This window comes from Photinus pyralis, unplaced genomic scaffold, assembly GCF_008802855.1.
Source record: "Photinus pyralis isolate 1611_PpyrPB1 unplaced genomic scaffold, Ppyr1.3 Ppyr1.4_LG8, whole genome shotgun sequence".
Lineage (NCBI taxonomy): Eukaryota > Metazoa > Arthropoda > Insecta > Coleoptera > Lampyridae > Photinus > Photinus pyralis.
Genome location: NW_022170819.1, coordinates 12,476,791 through 12,495,591, shown reverse-complemented (window position 1 = coordinate 12,495,591; position 18,801 = coordinate 12,476,791). Strand labels below are relative to the sequence as shown.

Genomic DNA, 18,801 nt, shown 5'->3' with positions numbered 1-18,801 from the left:
AAGTGTGTTATTGATCAAAACGAGTTCAATACAGTTTCTTGAAAATATTGTAACGAAGTACCCAGTTTGCACCAGTTTTGGTGACCACTCTCTGTATGAACATCCGGTATAAAGAAGCTCTTCGTTACGTAAGTGTCGTGCTGAAACTATTTTGTGTTGGGTCTAGGAGTTGAAGATAGAAACTAAAAGTAATTGATTCAATTTCTACCGTAATTAACACTACAATTGATCCGCCCGCCGTTTGCAACCATTCTCGTTTAACGATATTTCATTGGGTTTTGCTGGGTCCGAAAGTTCTTATCATTTCAAGGGGGAGGGCAAATTAATATTTTAGAATTTCAGCCATTATTAGCAGGTTTTGTTTCCTATGGTAATTTAAACAAACATTGGAACTGCGAGGCAATGCAGGTTTACGGCGTTATCAGTCTGATACTGCCCACCCCTCCGGTTGATCCCGACATTCCAATTAACAATATGGGTATTAATTGGAATTCAGATTCTGGAAATTCGAGCACGGCCAATTATGTGAGTAAAATGAACAGTATTTAAATAAATGAGTTGCAGGAAACCCGTCCGATTGACCTGAGCCTTATCTCAATAGAAGCACTCTTAATTAACTTGAATTTTGACACCGGTCCCGTATTTTTTCCATATCGGGGAAAAGCTTGTTTAAAAACGTTTTAATTTGTTCGAACGTATTGAAGGTATAAGCAGACGGAGCGCGAATTCCTACCCGAAATGGCCGGTTAGATAAATAGAAAACGCACTACGAAAAGAGATCTTTTTGCCTTTCGCATCCTCACCAGTTACGTGGTGTAAGTACCGAAATTTTAAGCTTTGCCGTAAATATACTTTTGCAACCGTACCGTATTTAAATCATCAATCTGACCTAATTTGGCCACCCTCTACATTCTCAAAAACATATCATGTTCTCCTATTACAGACTGGTTTTTCCAAAATTATAGAAAATAAAGAATGTCATGTAATGTTTTAATAGCAAGCTTCTTGATGCTAAGTTTTGTTTCAAAATATTATATCGGGATCACAGAAACGCAAAAAGAAGAAATATCTATTGACAGAGAATGAAGAGACCTTTCAAACGATATATGAGAAGCCCCTATTTCCAATTAAAAAATTTGAGGTTGTAACTGTCATTCGAAGGGGGTTGAAGGTAGGGATCAAATTTTCACTTTGAGGAATGTCAATTTATAATTTAATTTTTACGTGTTTCGAAATTTTCTATAAATATTTACACCGAAATAATAAATTTATTGACAGATAATATTCCAAAATAAGCACACCGCCGGTCGTATCTACCACACGATATAACCACCTATATCTACCACGATGGCACCTTCACCTTGCAGAGCTATTAAAAAGACAAGGACGAAACTTTTGCGTACGTAGTAGTTACATAACTGTGATTCTGTCTTGATAAAAAACCGTTCTTATTTATCTTCGCTCGGGCTTTCTGTTGGTGGTGGTTTGACAAATGAGCGCCATTTAAAGTGATTCTAGACCTCCGCGCGGGCTCGGCTGATAACGGAGTATTTGCATCAGATAGCGAAGGGTTAGCCAAGTTTTTATGACGACCACGATTTCGTATATGCGCGGAAAACTAAAATTGAACGGAAATGGAATTTTATCGCCACACTACAGGTACAATTGATTCAAATTAGAAGTACTTATCGACCGTTATAAACGCAATTCAAACCCATAATTGCTTTTCTATTGACCGATCATTTAATATACGCGGCTATTCAGTGGTTTAATTCGGTATAATACCGATTTTGATGATGTTATCGTAATGCGAAGCAGGGATTTGGTTTGCAGTTATTGAAATTTCTCTGGCATTTCGTGCTTTTGTGAAAATAGAAGTCTTCTGGATATACGTTTATACAAAGGAGATAAACTACCAGTTACATTTTTCAAAATAATACTTTAAAAGGCACTCCTTCAATCTGAAATCCTCAACTCCTCTCTTTAGGGAGCTTTGGTGGTTTTTATTGTAACTTAGTCCTTAACGTCATTCACTTTCTTTGCTTGAATCATTCAATTTTTCCTATCCCTGATTTAAGGTATGTAGTTATGTGATTATAAAAGTACTCATGGACGCTTGAGATCAAGTTTCCAAGAATGTCGTTAGGGGTTTGTTCTGTGACTTGACATGTTTATCGTATTTACTTAAATACAACCTATACTTCCGTGAATTCCGTCCGTCCACCTATGAGAGTGAGATCTCATCACACAGACCTTGTAATAGTCATTAATACATTGAGTGAGTGAAAAAAAGGAAGAATGTTTCGGAACTTTTTGAAGAGAGAAAGGGATAAACAGGAATAAATAATGTAAACACTAACAGAAAGCGGAGAAAGGAAGTAAGGCAGAAGAGAGAAATATAAAAAAATAGAGATGGTAGAAGAATAAAGAAGAAAATAAACTGAATGAAAGTGTTATAGGGAAATAAAAAAGAAAACTAGAAGAAGAAAGCGAAGAAAGAGAAAGTGTAAGGAACAATGTACCGCTATCGGGAGTGGAAATGAAGTAAAGAAAACAGAAATAAGGAGAAATGGAGGAACTAAGATGAAGGAAAATTATTATGAGAATGAAGGTAAAGTTGAAAAGGAAGAAGGTGTATACAGTTGACGAGATCTGGCGGAAAGAGAAATAGAAGGGGCAAGAAAGCAACTTATAGAAAACTTAAAGTGGAAAACGGGAAATGTAGGTGGTGTAACGAAAATACGGTAGAAGAGAAAAGGGAGGGAATATATTGGAAGGAGACCTAAACTGACAGAAAAGAGTGAAATGAATTAATGGTAGGTATAAAAAAGAAATAGGATCATCAGCCGATGGACATAGTCTTAATAAGGAAATAAGAAAGGCGGGCACTTTAACGTCAAAAAAACAAAAAGTGGCACGGAAGGGAGTGTGGTGAATTATGTAGGAATGGGAAGAAGAATGTGGTCAAAAAAAGATTAAGAAGAGTAGAAATTCACCATCACCGAAACAGGGAATAGAAGTATTTCTGAAATAAAAATAAACAAGTATAAATTGTGCACAACTCTTATGCAGACAAAGCGCATTTTTTTAAACCGAAATAGCTGAGCAAATACGGTTGGGTTATAAGGTAACTAGCATGCTATCGATGTTTACTTTGTTGGTAGATAATTAACGGGGAGGAGGCTCTTTATACATAAACACTTAAAAGCCTCCTGGTACCTATACATTCCAAATCCTCCCACACTCCATTCTGCAGATATTTGCACTGAAAGGTTTGACATCACCAATAGATATGACTGGTCCTTACGTTCCACTTGCCTTTTATGAGTACCCTCTTCCGACACTTCATTGGCAAGGTATTTGTTTCGACTTCACCAATAGATATGTCTCGTCCAGTCGATTAATTTTGCCTTTGAGAGTTCTTTCCTCCGACAAACCACCAATGGATATATTTCTTCCAGACGTCCCAATTGCTCTTTGTGAGTACCCTCTTCCGACAATCCGTTCTGGAGATATAAGGGAATAAATACTATGACTATGACTATGATTAATGCCTTTCGTTGAGACCTTTCATTAGAGTACCATGAAGGATAAAACCAGTTTCACTCCCGCCCCTCTTCCCCAAACCCCTCTTTAAGAAAGAAGGGCTGTAGTTGGTATCGAACGGTTCCCTTCGTTGTAACCATTAATTAGCCCACCCCGTACGGCCCCGTCATTCACTAATCTCGGAAAAGAGTAGTGCCGAAACCTTCCCTTAGAATAACATTCTAATGAACGGTCACATCCAAATAAATTGGTTTGTACAAACTATAACTCTCCCGCGCTGCTCTTTTTCGAGATCATATCAGATGGGGCCCGTGAGGGAGGGGGGGGGGATTAGAAATTAATTTCATTTTTCATGGTTTTCTAATTAAAGGTCTCGTCGAAAGGAACCGTTTTCTACCAACTACCGGCCTTTTTCCGAGCCCCTTATCTAAAAAGTAAGTTGCAGGGTGGGCGGGGTACTGGTTTTATCCTTCATGGTACTCTAATGAAAGATCTCAACGAAAGGAAATAATTTCGACCAACCACACTTCTCCTGCTCGACCCCTTATCGTGATCGGATGTATCTCATTATTTCTCCGAAACGGATTGTCGAAAGAGCGTACTAACAAAGGACGATTGGGACGTCTGGGAGAAATATATCCATTGGTGATGTAAAAACTTTCAGAGCGAATATCTCGAAAACGGTTTGTCGAAGGAAAGTACTCTCAAAGGCAAAATGATCGACTGGTCCAGACAATTCTATATTGATGAAATCGAAGAAAATACCTTGACGTTGGAAGAGGGTACTCATAAACACACATATCTATTGGTGATGTAAAAACTCTCAGTGCACATATGTGAAGAATGGAATGTCGAAGGATTTTGAATGTATGCCAGGCGGATTTTAAATGTTTATGTGTAAAGAGCCTCCTCCCCAATAAACCAAGAAAGTAAACATCGATATAATATAACCCAACCATTTACTAAGCTATTTCGGTTTAAAAAATGCCCTTTATCTGCACAAGAGCTGTGCACAATTTTTGTTTTTTAATTCTTAAAAAAATGTGCAAGAAATAAAGGTGAAAAAGTTTAGGAAAATGGAGGCAATGGAATTAACAAGTTATCAAGTTGATATCAAGAAAAGGGAAACGAGATGGAATATTAGATTAGCGCGGGGGGGGGGGGGTAAAGAAGGAAAATTGCAAGAAAGAAAGAGATAGCAAGAGAAGAAATGAAGCGACAGCTATAGGAGAAGAAATTTGGAACACAAATAAACCGGAAATGGAAAGAAAGAGGACTACCAAAGGAATAGCAGCAGTACACAGAACATGTGACAAAAACTAGGGGGATCATGATTCTGGCAACAGCGTATAGATAGATATGCGATGATTTAGCATCAGAGAAACGGGAAAAGGAAGTAGAAGAGGCTACACGAATGGGAGAGATACGAGTACGCCATGGACTGTTGAAAAAAGCAATATAATGAAGGGAAGTGAGGTGATAGCATTCTTTATGGATAGGAAAGTACAAGACAGAACATTGCCGTCAATGCAGTCATATTGCCAACTGAGGAAAAGTAGATGAAGAAAATGATGGAAAGACACTGGAAAAAATGATGACGCTGAATGTCTATCAAAATTGACGATTCTGAGATATTTGAGGAGTGGTGAGAAGAAAAACTGGTAGTAATGTGGAAGTGGTGGGAGGGAACAAAGTAATATCTGGGATACCAAAAAATATAAGGCAAAGGCGCTGCCGGATAAAAGGAGTAATGGAGAAGGGTGAGAAAGAGGATGGGTTTAAAAGAAGAATAGTCCAATTTTATGAGCTGGTAAGATGGTATTGATGTATGAGACGGAGATGTGAGGACGGAAGGAACAAGAGGTATAGGTATCGGCTGGGAACGGAACAACAGCAAACTGGGTGGTAGTACAAGCCTCACAAGAGAGATAAGCAAGACAGAACGCAGCGCGGTAAAATAACGATAAGAAACTAGAGCGAGAATACGAACTGGCGAAGGAATGGTTGATCGATAATGAGAATGAATACAAAAGGGAAAAAGAATAAAAATATTAGGAACGAAACGTATATGGAGGTGGCGGAAAGGAGGGATAGGAAAAAAGAAATAAGACGTGCGTATACAATGCAACAATCGAGGGAAAAATATGGAATTCGAGTGGAAAGAAAAAATATGGGAAACTAATTAGAAAGCGGGTCCAGAAGTATTTATGGACAGGCCGTAAGAACGTACATGTGCTACGGGGGTTCCTTCTGGACTTGAAAATTACCATCGGTTCCGCCCGGCAAGGCAAACCGTCCCCCTCCCAGGCTGCTCAATCGGTAAAAACAAATGCTCCGGCTAACTCAAATCGGTGGGCTTTTAACTCTTTTGAAACTGCGTAACAACCTTAACCTGCCGCCTGCCAGTCTCCTGCCTCAACTCCTACTCCTCCCTTTCCTTCCCCTCGTTCTTCGTTAAAGACAGGCACATTGAAACCAATTAGATAATATATTGAAATGAGATTTGCGATACAATAAACAATTTACAGGGATCTAGCAGTTCTTCTCTTCTACTTGTAAAAACACTAGCTTAACAATGACAACTACTAACTAAAAAAACCCTAACAGGTGAAACTAATTTACTCAAGGGGTGGCCATCCTCTACAGTTTGAGAAATGCAACAACAGGTAATCAGTTTCTAATCCAGCATGGGCTGGGACTTATTTAAATAAACACAAAAATTTATCCTACTCTTTGGTAATCGTTCATTGGACTTTAATAAACAATCAAATCAAAAATTTTTTTACTATAGCTTAATTACCAAAAAGTGGAATTTTACAGAATGTTACAAATTTAATTAGACTAACCTTTACAACATTTGTACAGCCGATCTTGTGAACTGCTCTTTCCTCTGGTACAGGGTGGATGTGATGAAACCTGACACTTAGGTCTCTGTGACTTCCTAGGGGTGGCTTGAATTTAACACACGGAAACAAAAATCCACGGTGCCTATACTTCCGCGGAACGAAAGCAAAGTTTAGCGTTTGAACGGAAACTTAGTCCAGGAAATCCTTCGCGTGGCGAGTGGGAGACGGCTAGTTGCCAAAGTTTCTACACAGCACGTGTATTTAATTTTATTTTATCAGTTTATTAGCTTTGACCGCCTGCGGAATACAGATTTTTGAGTTAGCGGTACAGCAGAACACAAACTTTTATGATCACTATCCGACGGTAAACCGCGATGGTTCAAAGTATTATTTCACCAGCTCTTCTTGGGGCAAATATCTCTCCGAAACGCAGCGCTCCTTCGACAAAGGACCTTACGGCACTAGTAGGAAATTCCACCTGGGGCGGATCCCGAAATTCTGCGCCTTGAGGACTAGGGCAGCACTTGGAATTATATATCCTCGGACCTCGAGAAAACACAACGTATCCTAACGCGATTCACTGCATCCAAAGTAAACTGGGGTGAAGCTCAAGGGTTCGCCCAAATATCACCTGATTGAAACGTGGGCCTTCTTCGCCAAAAAATCAACACGAAAAGAAAATAACACTTCGGAACGGGTGCAAAAAGCACGCAACTGGGAGCAACCGAAATAAGCCGGTGGCTCAAACCGCCAAGTGTACCAAAACTATCGCTCAAGGTACGTGTTGACCGCTTGAAGTACTAACCGCGAGTCTCTCGAAAACGATCGCCTTCTTCAGAATTGAAATGAAAAAACCACACCCAAATTACCATAAAACAAAAATGGCTCCCGCTAGAAATTCTCCCATTGGTTCAGATAAATAAGACTTAACCCACTCTAACTTCGTCATTAACCTCAAAGAACTGCTGACCCAACTGATCTCACGGTTTTCTGCTGATGACGTGGAAAGGCCTTATCTCTGACAGCTCGGTGCTACATCCGCTCCTTTTCTCGGTCTAGACGGCGCCAAAGTTGATAAATGAACGACAAAAAAACTCGCATTACTCATGATGACGTCAATCAGCTTTGCACTCTTCCCACGACGAAATTAAATCTGAGCGAAATTAAATCTATCGGACCATAGTCTTGAGCGAACCGAAATGCCCAAACACAAAATTTCTAACCGGAACAAATAATGAAATATACAGGGTGACCTTCACTATCATGACAAGAAATTTCGAAATTTTTAATGAAATTTGGCGCGAAATCAAACCACTCGTTACACATGGAAGGTTCGTAAATGGGCATAATGCCATTACCAACAATGTATATATTACCAACTTGTTGAGATACACAGGAGAGACAGAGAGTTTGAACTAAATACCGATGTGCACAACTATCCCACCAGATCAGCACACCTCTTTAGAAATCCCAGACGTCGACTAGCAAAGTCGGTAAAGAATAGTTTAGATATCAACCTCTACAATGCGTTAAACAATAACGTCAAAAAGTTAAGCACGGCCAGGTTCAAGAAGGCTATTAAGACATTTCTCGTAAAGAACTGTTTTTATTCTACACGAGAATACAGGGATAACATTTTGCTGTGTCAATAAGATATCATATAGGTGCTATGTTTGTTTGTCTATTATGGTGAAATTAGTTATTTATGGATTATGTGTTTATATTTATCATGACTTACCATAAGGAACAATATGTTCTATACATGGCGAATTAATAAAATTATTATTATTATTATTATTATAAATGGAAATGAAGAAAGAGAAAATGGGGGATGCGGAGGGAGGGAAATGCAGATTATTTATTATTTCATAAACAATTCCGAGACGAATACATTGTAAACTTAAAGGAAAAAGATTAATTCTAAAATGAAGTACCTATTAAGTATTTAGTATTACCGATTCTGTAACTCTAGCTGTAACTTTCTTCTTTATCAAGTGACGTTAAAATCCAAGATGGCGTCCAGAAGATAAGAAAGTTGATGTGATTTACTCGAAACCCAAGTCATAAAAATTTTATTTTAGCACCATCAGAAAACCGAGAAAAGATAATTTATTATTATTTTTTGGCCGTGACATCGCGAACCCTATAGTGAAAAAAAACTCACCCTGTATATTTTAATCTAAAAAGAGCACATTCAATTCTCTTTTCAAATGTATAACACACTAAAGATGATATTCAAAAAAGTTCAAGTGATTCAAAACAATTAAAAAAATATTCAAAGGATTAGAAATTTTAAAAAGGTACAATTGATTAAAAAATACAATATAATTTCAAGATTTTTCAATTCCAAAATTTTTTGAAAATCTTTCTTGGGTAATTATTGAATTTTTCTAGTGTTATATTTTTGAAAAGCTAATGTAAGAGGCTATCATTTTAAAATAAAATATTCAAGGGTGTCCCATTTAAGAAAATAAGGTTGGATCTGAAATTTTTTTACCTGACCACGTATACATACTTTCAAAACGGCGGATTATTTAACAATGATTCTAAAGAAACTTTTGTAATCTTTTTTGAATATCATCCTTAGTGTGTTATACTTTTGAAAAGAGAACTTGATGTGCTATCTTTTTAGATTTCATTTAACATTTCCACCTGTGAACTACCTAAAATTCTTGAATCATTTCCAGCCCCCTACCATAATTTTCACCAACACGTGATGCAGGTTTGATTATCAGTTGATAAAAATTGTAAATAAATTGTTTAAAAATGCAATTTTACTTTTCGATCTCACTTTAGCATTAAAATGATCAGAAAACAATGGTAACACCTGCCTATTGTTACCTAGCAAAGCAAATTAGGTAAATTTGATCAAAATCAAAATTAAATAGGACCAAACAATTCGCGGTGTAACAATTTCTTCTTCAAAAGTAAATATCATAAGCTTCTCATAGAAATTTCAACGTGCACATTCTAGGAGAGCAAGAGAAATTGAGTAGCTTGAGACGAGAAATTGAACAGCAAAAATTCCTGCTCGTGATGTCTACATGTACCCTGTCATACGATACGAGTGCACGTCGAGCATGTCAAATTGGAGTGGCAACCTCCTCAAATTACTTCACCTATGATACTAACAAGTCACGTGCAAGTATAATATAAAACCACAGAATCCCGTAGTAATATTAATATAAAAGCAACACCACGGTTGGTGCGCATAAGGTTTCTGTCATCGAAAATCCAGTAATCTGGCAATAAAAACCGCCCTTAAAATTAATAGCTACATACGTATTTACGATAAAATATAAATCCGTATTGACTTCCCTAATCTTATAAGCAATAAAACAGGGTAAACATCCCCGTTCGGTTCCAATATTTACGAACGTTTTTTTTTCAGATTAAACCGCGGTTAAAACTAAAATAAATTATTATTGTAGGGAGGGGAAAAGCGAAAAACTAAAATTATCTTTATGCCACATTTGGAAACGTTCCAGAATATATAGATTGACAAAATTTCGCGCGACAATTTAGTAGGGTTTAGATTATCTCTGATGTAATAAATTGTTGGCTCGGTTAATCACGCATTAGTTACATTCATACATTTCTAAAGGCGTATGCGAAGTGAATCTAGGAGACGCAATTATCCTCGCTTTACTATATTATTGATGTTTGTAGTGTAGGGAGCAGAAAATTAAGTGGACGTGTCTTATTCTTCACACCATAGATTCATATCTCAAAACTCCCTTCAAAACTGCAATTGTTTCGAACTTTATATCATTGCTAATCATAGATATGGCTGTGTAAACTCTCTCAGGCGGACGTTTTATTTGGCTTCCGCACATGAAGTAAAGTTGGGTCACCCTGTATGTCTGATTTCAATTTTTAATTAACGTTAAATGCGATCAAAAATTGGGATTAAGCGTAATTCTGGTCATATATTTTGATCTTGAAGTCGATCAGAATTGTTAGTTGTTAATTTTGTTTAAATAATTGCCTTGTTTATTTAAATTTTAAAGAAATTACGTGTTATTAGATTTAAACATCTGAAAATTATTTGCGTTGTATTTGTCAAAGTTTATCTCATGTGTTTCTCTGGTCGCAGATAAGTTTTTTATCTCTGCCATTCAATTTGATACGACGTACTTAAAATCTCTTAATTAACCAGTTAACTTTCTTCAATAAACTTTACTAACCGTAAACTGTAAAAAACGTGCAATCTTTTCGAACTCAGGCAGGGCGCTTTCTGCCTTATCTGTAACAGATAACAACACAAGAGAGATAGAGAAAGTGCGGCACAAAATATTGCGATATGGCAATGTCTAACGTCTGACACGAATCAAGTAAATCGTATATTAAAACCGGAATTGAGATTCAATAAGAAGGAATAATTCAATATACGTTAACTGTACAAAAACAAAATTTTGACTCAACCACGAATCGTCCGTAGAATTCGATCATATAATAGCAGGAACGTTACCTTCAAGAAAATTACTTTACGATGCACAAATAACTAAATTTCTGTACAGCAAGAATGTAATCTAATTAATTCAAACTGTAAATAACATAACATGAACAAATTCTTCAGAGTGACACAAGTAACTAACTAAAAATTGTATATATCGGTTTCGGACTAAGTCTCGGTAACTTCAAAAACTAATTTACAACGCGACGGTAACGAAATATCTAGTTACAACGTAATCAAACTAACGGGAATGAATGTTCGGAACAACAAAAGTAATCATAGGCAAAATCGGGCCTCGGAAGGTATATCCTTTAATAACAACAAAGGCAAAGTACGTAAATTCAAAAATATCGAAGAGATTCGCAAAGCTAATATTCTCCAAGACGTTTCATAATACTTGCAGTTAAACAGGAACTATATTGAAATCTCCATGCATAAATTTCGAAGTAGATCACCAGGTAGAATCACGTCAATGTCGCTAAGGTCGCAGGTCCATGTAAAAATGCGATGTCATTTAGGTTCGGCGTAGGTAGATAACGCAAAAGTAGTCCAGAAAACCAAAGGATGAGAAACTTTGACGGCCCTAAATACTACGCATTAAGAAGTCAAAATTTTTACATACTTCAGACTAATTACTTGCAAATACAAGCCCGTTATTCAATGGAGCACAGCGACAGCACATCGGAAATAAAGAGAAAACAGTCCAAAGTAATATGGTGATAGCCAAAACCCTAAGCCTTTATTCAGGTAGACATAAGTCAAGTAAAAAGTGAAGGTAAAATTCTCTCTGCGCTAAAAGAATATTGCCACTGTACGTAATATCAAATTAAAGCTGGGATGGACTTAGAAGTAACATCGAAAACATCTGCACGACCTCTGGCGGAGAAACAAAGAAGCACTGTAAAAGAAACCTATAACACTCGGATGGTATTTAGCGAAAATAAGGGACTAAAGTACCTAATAAATTTACTATTGGAATAACTTACATCTTAACTAAACTGGTTTACAAAGGAAATACTTAGATGGAGTAATAATTTAAATGAGAGTATGTCCCCAAGAGTTACTGAAACGGAATTTAAGAACGTAACAATGTAATTTCTTAACGATTAAATAAAAAAATAAACAAGTTACAAACCGGCTATAAACATCACCAAACGAAGTAAATTTACACAGTCGTTATGTAAAAATATATAAGAAAATGTACACTTTTTGAAACGGGGAGAGGCTGTACCGACATCTGGTTGTTTGCGATAAAAAGTTATGTTATCGGACGTAAGCTGTTTAGCGCACATGTTCTGGTGCCAAAGAAGAGATACGGGTAGTCAACGATGTGCGAATTATTTTCGGCGTGAGTGGGGACACGTTCTTTCTAAATCCAATTATGATTAGTGCATTATTTGGAAACTCCGGCGGAAGGAGATTATTCTATGAATTAATGAAATAGTGTTCTCTTAAATACTGAAAACTACATAAAGGGGCGGCTGTATTTAGTTCGCGACAGTGAAAAGAGCGTGTAAATTGGTTTACGGATTACGGGCATTTGAGCCTTTTAATTTTGTTAAAAACGCAGTTCATCAGTTTCGAAATAAAGTGAAGCAGTTTTCATAAAAGATTTAAATTATTTATTTTATTATACAGTCAAGTTTGAACAGTTTGCCCGGATATAGTAAGAGATCGGAAGGAGTCCACTTAGTGAAAGATAAAAGCTTCCACCGCCAGTGCAGCCGTCGAGAATCTTGTTTATCAAGCTAGGTAGTTCTCGTCATTGGGTCCAGTTTTTTAGAGTATTTGGATTATTAAAAGAAAAAAAAGTCATTTTAATACTTTCTTACTTTTAATTATCAACCGCCTGCGTGCGGGATGTCCTAACAAGATTTGTAAGCTTCTCTTCCTTTTAGGAATGCTGATTTAATTTTCATTTAAAGTGTTTCGGAATAAATTTTTGTCATTGTCAATCACATTTTTTTCGAATTACATCTTGTTAAATTTGCAATTTATACAATGTACATTTAGTAGTGCCCAGTGGAAAACTCCTGTAACCAATGGTTTCTGTCCGATGTGTCTTCGGAATAACATACTTAATTGTGTTTATTCGAACCCATTGTGCGGCTCGGATAGTGTTCATGTCATGAGAAGAGTACAGAGGTAGTCATTGACACGTAGAGGTAGGGTTTTTAATAGAAAGTGATTTGATTCACTTCGTTTAGAAAAGCACTTGCAACAAGAATTAAAAAAGGTGTCTAAGGAGGATGAAGACCGAGGAAGAATAAGTCGCCGAGATCTTAAAGCGATGAGATAATGGAATGCGGGAATAAAGATGATGGATGCGAATGTTGCGGAATTAAAGATGCAGAAATTAGATGAGAAAAAGTACTCGACCCGAATAAAGTGATTTGATGAGATGGTAGAAAAGAAAAGGAATGAACCGAGGGCTGAAATAAGAGGAATACTAGATCGTATGCGTGCGGAAGAAGGGGGACCAGAAGTTTAATCAGGTGGAAAGTGACACAGGAGAGAAGAATAAGGTGCAAAAGACTAATACTAAAAACATTAACTAGAAGAATACCCGATGAGGGAAAAGAAAAGAGTAAAAAAGTAGAATAAAACAGAATAATAGATGAAGACGAAGTAGAAGTTGAAAACTTTAAACAAGGGGGAAAATTTGAAACTCGGAAACTACAAGAGACCAGAATTCGTACGGTGTGACCAAAAACACCACACAATAAGCACAACGTTATTGTATATTCATAAAAAGGTATTGCGATTTCGATGCTCGAATTTTACGGACGTAACAAGCTGAATCAATACATCAATCTGCAATGTAATCCTCCCTTTGTGTCATTGAATTTTCATCAATAGACAGGTAAGTGAATTAAGTCTACCATAAACCGAATTAATTCAACGCAGCAGAATTTTACGTAGACCTTAACAACGTAGGCAACTTAATAATAGCGTTAATTGTAATTTAATTCCAACAATTGTTTGTCAGCCGAAGTTTAAGCCAAAACTGCAAGTTGTTGTTAGCTAGTTACGCCCTAGAGCGATACTGTTTCAGTTTTAAATTTAATTCGGTTTAGAAACATTTTCGAAATTTGACATTAAATCGAATTTAATTACCGACGTTCCCGAAAATAAATAAAGAGCGAAGCACTTTATTATGAGAAGCCAAGTAAGAATAACGTTTCGCTTTTATTGCGGCATGACGAAATAAGTATAAAGGTAAAACGAGCTAAATACGTAGAGCGCGCGTTGTATTTTTCAAAAGAAACGGCCGAGGTGGTTTACATGTCGCCTATTTTGTTTGTAAAAGCTCCCAAGGAAAAGCTTAGCACTTATTTTAACTTTCCAAAATTAAATCGATATAAATCGCAGAGCAACAACCGTTTCATTGTAAATAAAATAAAATGACTTACTTGTATGGAAACGTTCCTGAAGGTAACAACCAGATGGGGGTTGATATATTCGAGTTTGCAACTTCGGAACAGGGGTTGAAAGCGCCCATTCTCTGCAACCACAATAACAATAACTAACTTTACAAGATTATTAAGTTTCGGACTGAAAGGCACATTTACATCAACACTAATGTTATATTATAGTGATGGAAAAATTCGAATTGGCATGGCGCGAATAACTCCCTTCAAAATCGTTCAGTCAGTATGCCTTGGCGCAGATTATGCGGCAATGTATGCCTGTGAAAGTGACGTATAATGTGATTTACACCTTTACTGTATACGGTTCAGGGGAGAATTCACAGCGCGAAGCGCAATGTTTCGTAATAACTTTATTATGCTTGTGAGTGCAGTGATTTAGTAAAGCTTTGAATTTATACGATTCCGTTCGTGTCAATGTAATTCGAAGTTGTTCAATTTAATCATGCATAAATTTGTTATCCTTTTTGTGTAAATGCAAATATTACAAATTATTTTAATATTGGAATACAAGTCTTCTTTCTTTCAAAGAAGTAATTTCGCATAGCTAGCGGAAAAGGAGTATTCGCACAGATTACCTACTTCGCGATATTAATGAACATTTTAGAAAAGTAGCACTAAAAGATGAATGCGGTTTTACATATGTTGCTTAGTTGATCCCAGAATGTAGCATGCAAAATTTAATGGTTTAATAAAGTTGGTGTTAGACAGTTGACCGTATAATTTTCTGATTCATGCGCTAATGACGCGTTCCAGCTTCAATTAGATGGGTTAATTCCGTTAATTCACTAGAAAATCGGCGACGGCCAATAAAAAAACAATCGATATATTATTAAGTAACAGATTCCATAAAAGTCAAAACTTGTATCAGACATTCCCCTGTTACATTATTACTTTCTTTGTTGCAGGTATACGCCTGGTAGCAATGCCACGTGGGAAGGATTTCCTCTCTTCTTTCAATGGGTTCTGTCAGATCACAACGTTACAATTCTCTCAATCATCTTATGTTTGACACAGAGGTCGTTGCTTCGGTTATTCGTTTATAGATACCTATACAAATTTTGCACTTTTATGTGGTCCTGATACCATCATTTCTTAGGGAGTGTATCGTCCGTAGCAGAAAAACAGTTCAGCATAAATTTCCGGAGCGTTTTCAAACAAAAAATTTGCGCGAGAATCTCGAAATTGTGCACAATCTTAATTAAAAGTTCACTTTCGTTCGTTCATCGAAATCTGAGGTTATGTTACTTATATTCGTCATTCTAAAGTTGGCGAAACTGAAAAAATAGAAGTTACAACTAATTTTTCGGAGAGGTTATGTTAACTTCTTCGTCCACTAAATTGAAATATGCTGGATTTAACGTGTATATTAACAGTTAATGTAATAAAAGTAGTATAATAGGTATAATACACAATACAACTTAAGGTTTAGTTCGCCTTATACACAAAATAAGCACCTACACCTTTCAATAAAACCACTTTTGGACGCGCATACAGCCGAAACTTGCACACCTTAGGAAAGAAGAACGTCGTAGGGAGAGTTATATTGTGCATCTGACGAGGATAGCTTTTTTTGTATCGACCGTACCTCTCGCGTCTTCCATAGACCGCCTCCGTGTTATCGACCAACGATTAACTTCGGCCGCCTTTTTTGTATCAGCCTGTGACTAGCATCCACAGTCTTTCTCATCTTTCATAGACTGGCCATTAACCTCAAACGCCTTTTTCGTATCAACCAGTGATTAACTACGATCAAGTTGTAGTAGATCTTCACATGCATACTTTGTTAGTATTTCAAGCTCGAAAATTTCTGCTCATCTGTGATCAATGTATAAAATATGCAGGGAATTGCTTCTCAGATAACAGTGGATATTCTTAAATTACTCTTTTAACATGATAGAAGGTATGTGAACATTTCAAATATCATAAATTCCTTGATTATTCGGTATTGAATATTCCGTTACAAAATTTCCTGGATGTACAGGAAATATTCGTTTTGTCACAATTACATGTCTATCTCAAGACTTATAATTACAACAAAAATTTCTCTTTTAGGTAACTATACTGCATTCATTATAAGAAGGTAGTAGATGGCGCTGTGTGTGAAGATAAGCAGACAGGAAAAATATAAAACGGCACCAAATTATTGTAAAGTAGAAATATCCAGCACTGCAAACAGAAATAAATCTTTGACATTAACAGTTAATGACACTTCCAACAGTTTAGATGGCAACAGAAACTACCAGCTTGCAAAATTCGCCACACTTTTATGTTTCAGCTGACTCGTGTTTTAACCAATCACACTGAAGGTCAAAGCTTCCCTATGCTTTCTACCGCTACCTTCTTAAAATGAGTACAGTGTAGTTCGTTTTAGACACTTATTTTGAATTAATCATTATTTATATGACAGGTCGTCAAATATACCTATGCATGAAAGAAATTATAAGAAATGGTACAGCTATGTAGATTTGCGTACATTTTTATAATGTAAAAAAGGCTATGTTTCACAAATGAAATGTTTCGTAACATTTGTATAATAAATATTTCCTTTCATATATAACAATAAGCAATATCTTCTAAATTTGAAGACTTCGGGAAACTTTACGTAGATGTCGCACTGCAAAAATTTCCATTTAGTGCGATATTGTGTAGTGTATATCCACTTCCAGGATAAATAATTACGAATATGTGACGTTTTGTTCTTATAAGAGCGGAGCTCATAATACGCCTTATACTTAAGGCATGCCGATAAGTTAATTAATATATGAGGATTGTATAGTATAATTACTACATACGTATTCTGAATGTTCTGTCCGTGTGAACTGATAGCTAGTTCTAAGAATATTGAGAAGAAACGGATACCACTATTTCAAGGTTATGTTCAGAATATCCCAGTATATACAAGAATATTCAGAATAAACTGAACATATTCTGTAAGCTTATTTTCAAAAGTGGTATATGCGTATCATATTCTAAAAATATTCAGAATAAATGGGAAAATATTCTTTTAAGTTTATTCTCAGTGTGTCTGAGATCTTCCCATTCGCATATCCCTAGTATATCTTACAATGCACGTACATATTCTAGGTGCATGTTTAAATATATATTTTTGAATATTGTTGGTATAATACGTAAATTAATATTCAATGTTATCTGAGTTACTGCTATTATGGTAATTAGAAACATATACATCATTTTTTAACGTTTATGGAAAAATACAATATCCTCTCAAGAAATTAAAGTAAGTAATCTAACCTCACATTTCGACGAAATTATGTGAACTTTGTATTAAGTATGTAAAAAATGTAGGGCTACTCCCGCTTATTTTTGTTGAAAACGCTGAATTGAGGTCCCCGCTACCCATTGTAATTAATTACATGATCGTAGCTGGGGGGCGTCATGTAACCCAAGTTCGGATTTGTGAAACATTGCGCATTAATTCGGTTCCGGGACGTAGAAAAACTTTTTGGCAGCTTGATTCGTTACAAGTGGTAAACTAGTGGTAAAATATACGCGAAGGAACACTTTCGAATCGGAGAACATTTTTCAAACAAAAAATGGAATCAAATAAAGTAATATTAAACTCGAATAGGAAAAATCGAGACTCAAACATTTTTTATTACCTAAATTATTATTTAATTTTAAAAATTAAACATTATTGAATTATTAAATAAAAAATTGAGTCTCGATTTTTCCTATTCGTTTTTTAATTTACTCAAAACACAATTCTTCGTCAACAATAATAGATATTAAACTCATTGAGATAAACAAACAATTTTTTTTCGGATTACTAACAGTAAGGAATGGTTAACGTCATTGGATAATGCATTGTGCTATAAATAAAAAATGTTGTACCTATACAACGGCATGTCGCAGGGAATTTATAGACAATTAATCGGTGCATTTATCAGCAACCAAGCTTAGTGAATAAATTGAGAAAAAAAATTCGTTTTTTTTTCAGGAAATCTCCAAAAGTAGTCGGAATTTTATCAGTTTCAAAACGGCATTTTGTTAAGCATCAGAATACGCAAACTTTGCCAAATTTAAACTATCTACCTATCTTTTACAGTTTTCGAGATCCCGATGGCGGGTCTCGAATTTGAATCATCTTGTATAGTACATTCTGAGACCTATACAAAATCGGAAAAAATTATTGATAGGATAGGATAGCTTTTCAATGTGCTGGGAAGCATTTTCTGAAATCATATAGAAGAGCTCTTCTAGTGCTTTAGCACATTTCGGATGAGGTTCAAAAACATGAAAAAATCCTAAAAAACTACCCCGAGGGAACTTCAGTAAACGAAATGCCGTTCCACAAATTCAAAAATATTCGAAAGTGTCGACGGAAGTGACTACCTCTGTCTCTCTCTCACAATCTTTCACTCCCGTCTTTTCAGCGTGGCCTATTATAGAAAAAAAGCGTGCTGTGGGGGTTCGAACCTTCGTCATCATAATCGAAAGGCGATGTAGTTGCGCTACGCACAGTCGGCGTCATATTAAATATTAAGTACCGCTTAATAAGTGA

The 18,801-nt window shown here is 36.1% G+C and overlaps 1 protein-coding gene across 1 annotated transcript in view; it reads right to left on the bottom strand.

Moving 5' to 3' along the window:
* Positions 1-18,801, bottom strand: part of LOC116178438 (locomotion-related protein Hikaru genki-like) — a 108,035-nt gene that overhangs the window by 38,594 nt on the left and 50,640 nt on the right. The window contains exon 4 of the mRNA XM_031497928.1: positions 14,262-14,353. Coding sequence (XP_031353788.1) covers positions 14,262-14,353 — 92 coding nt within the window. The remainder of the gene's footprint in view (positions 1-14,261; positions 14,354-18,801) is intronic.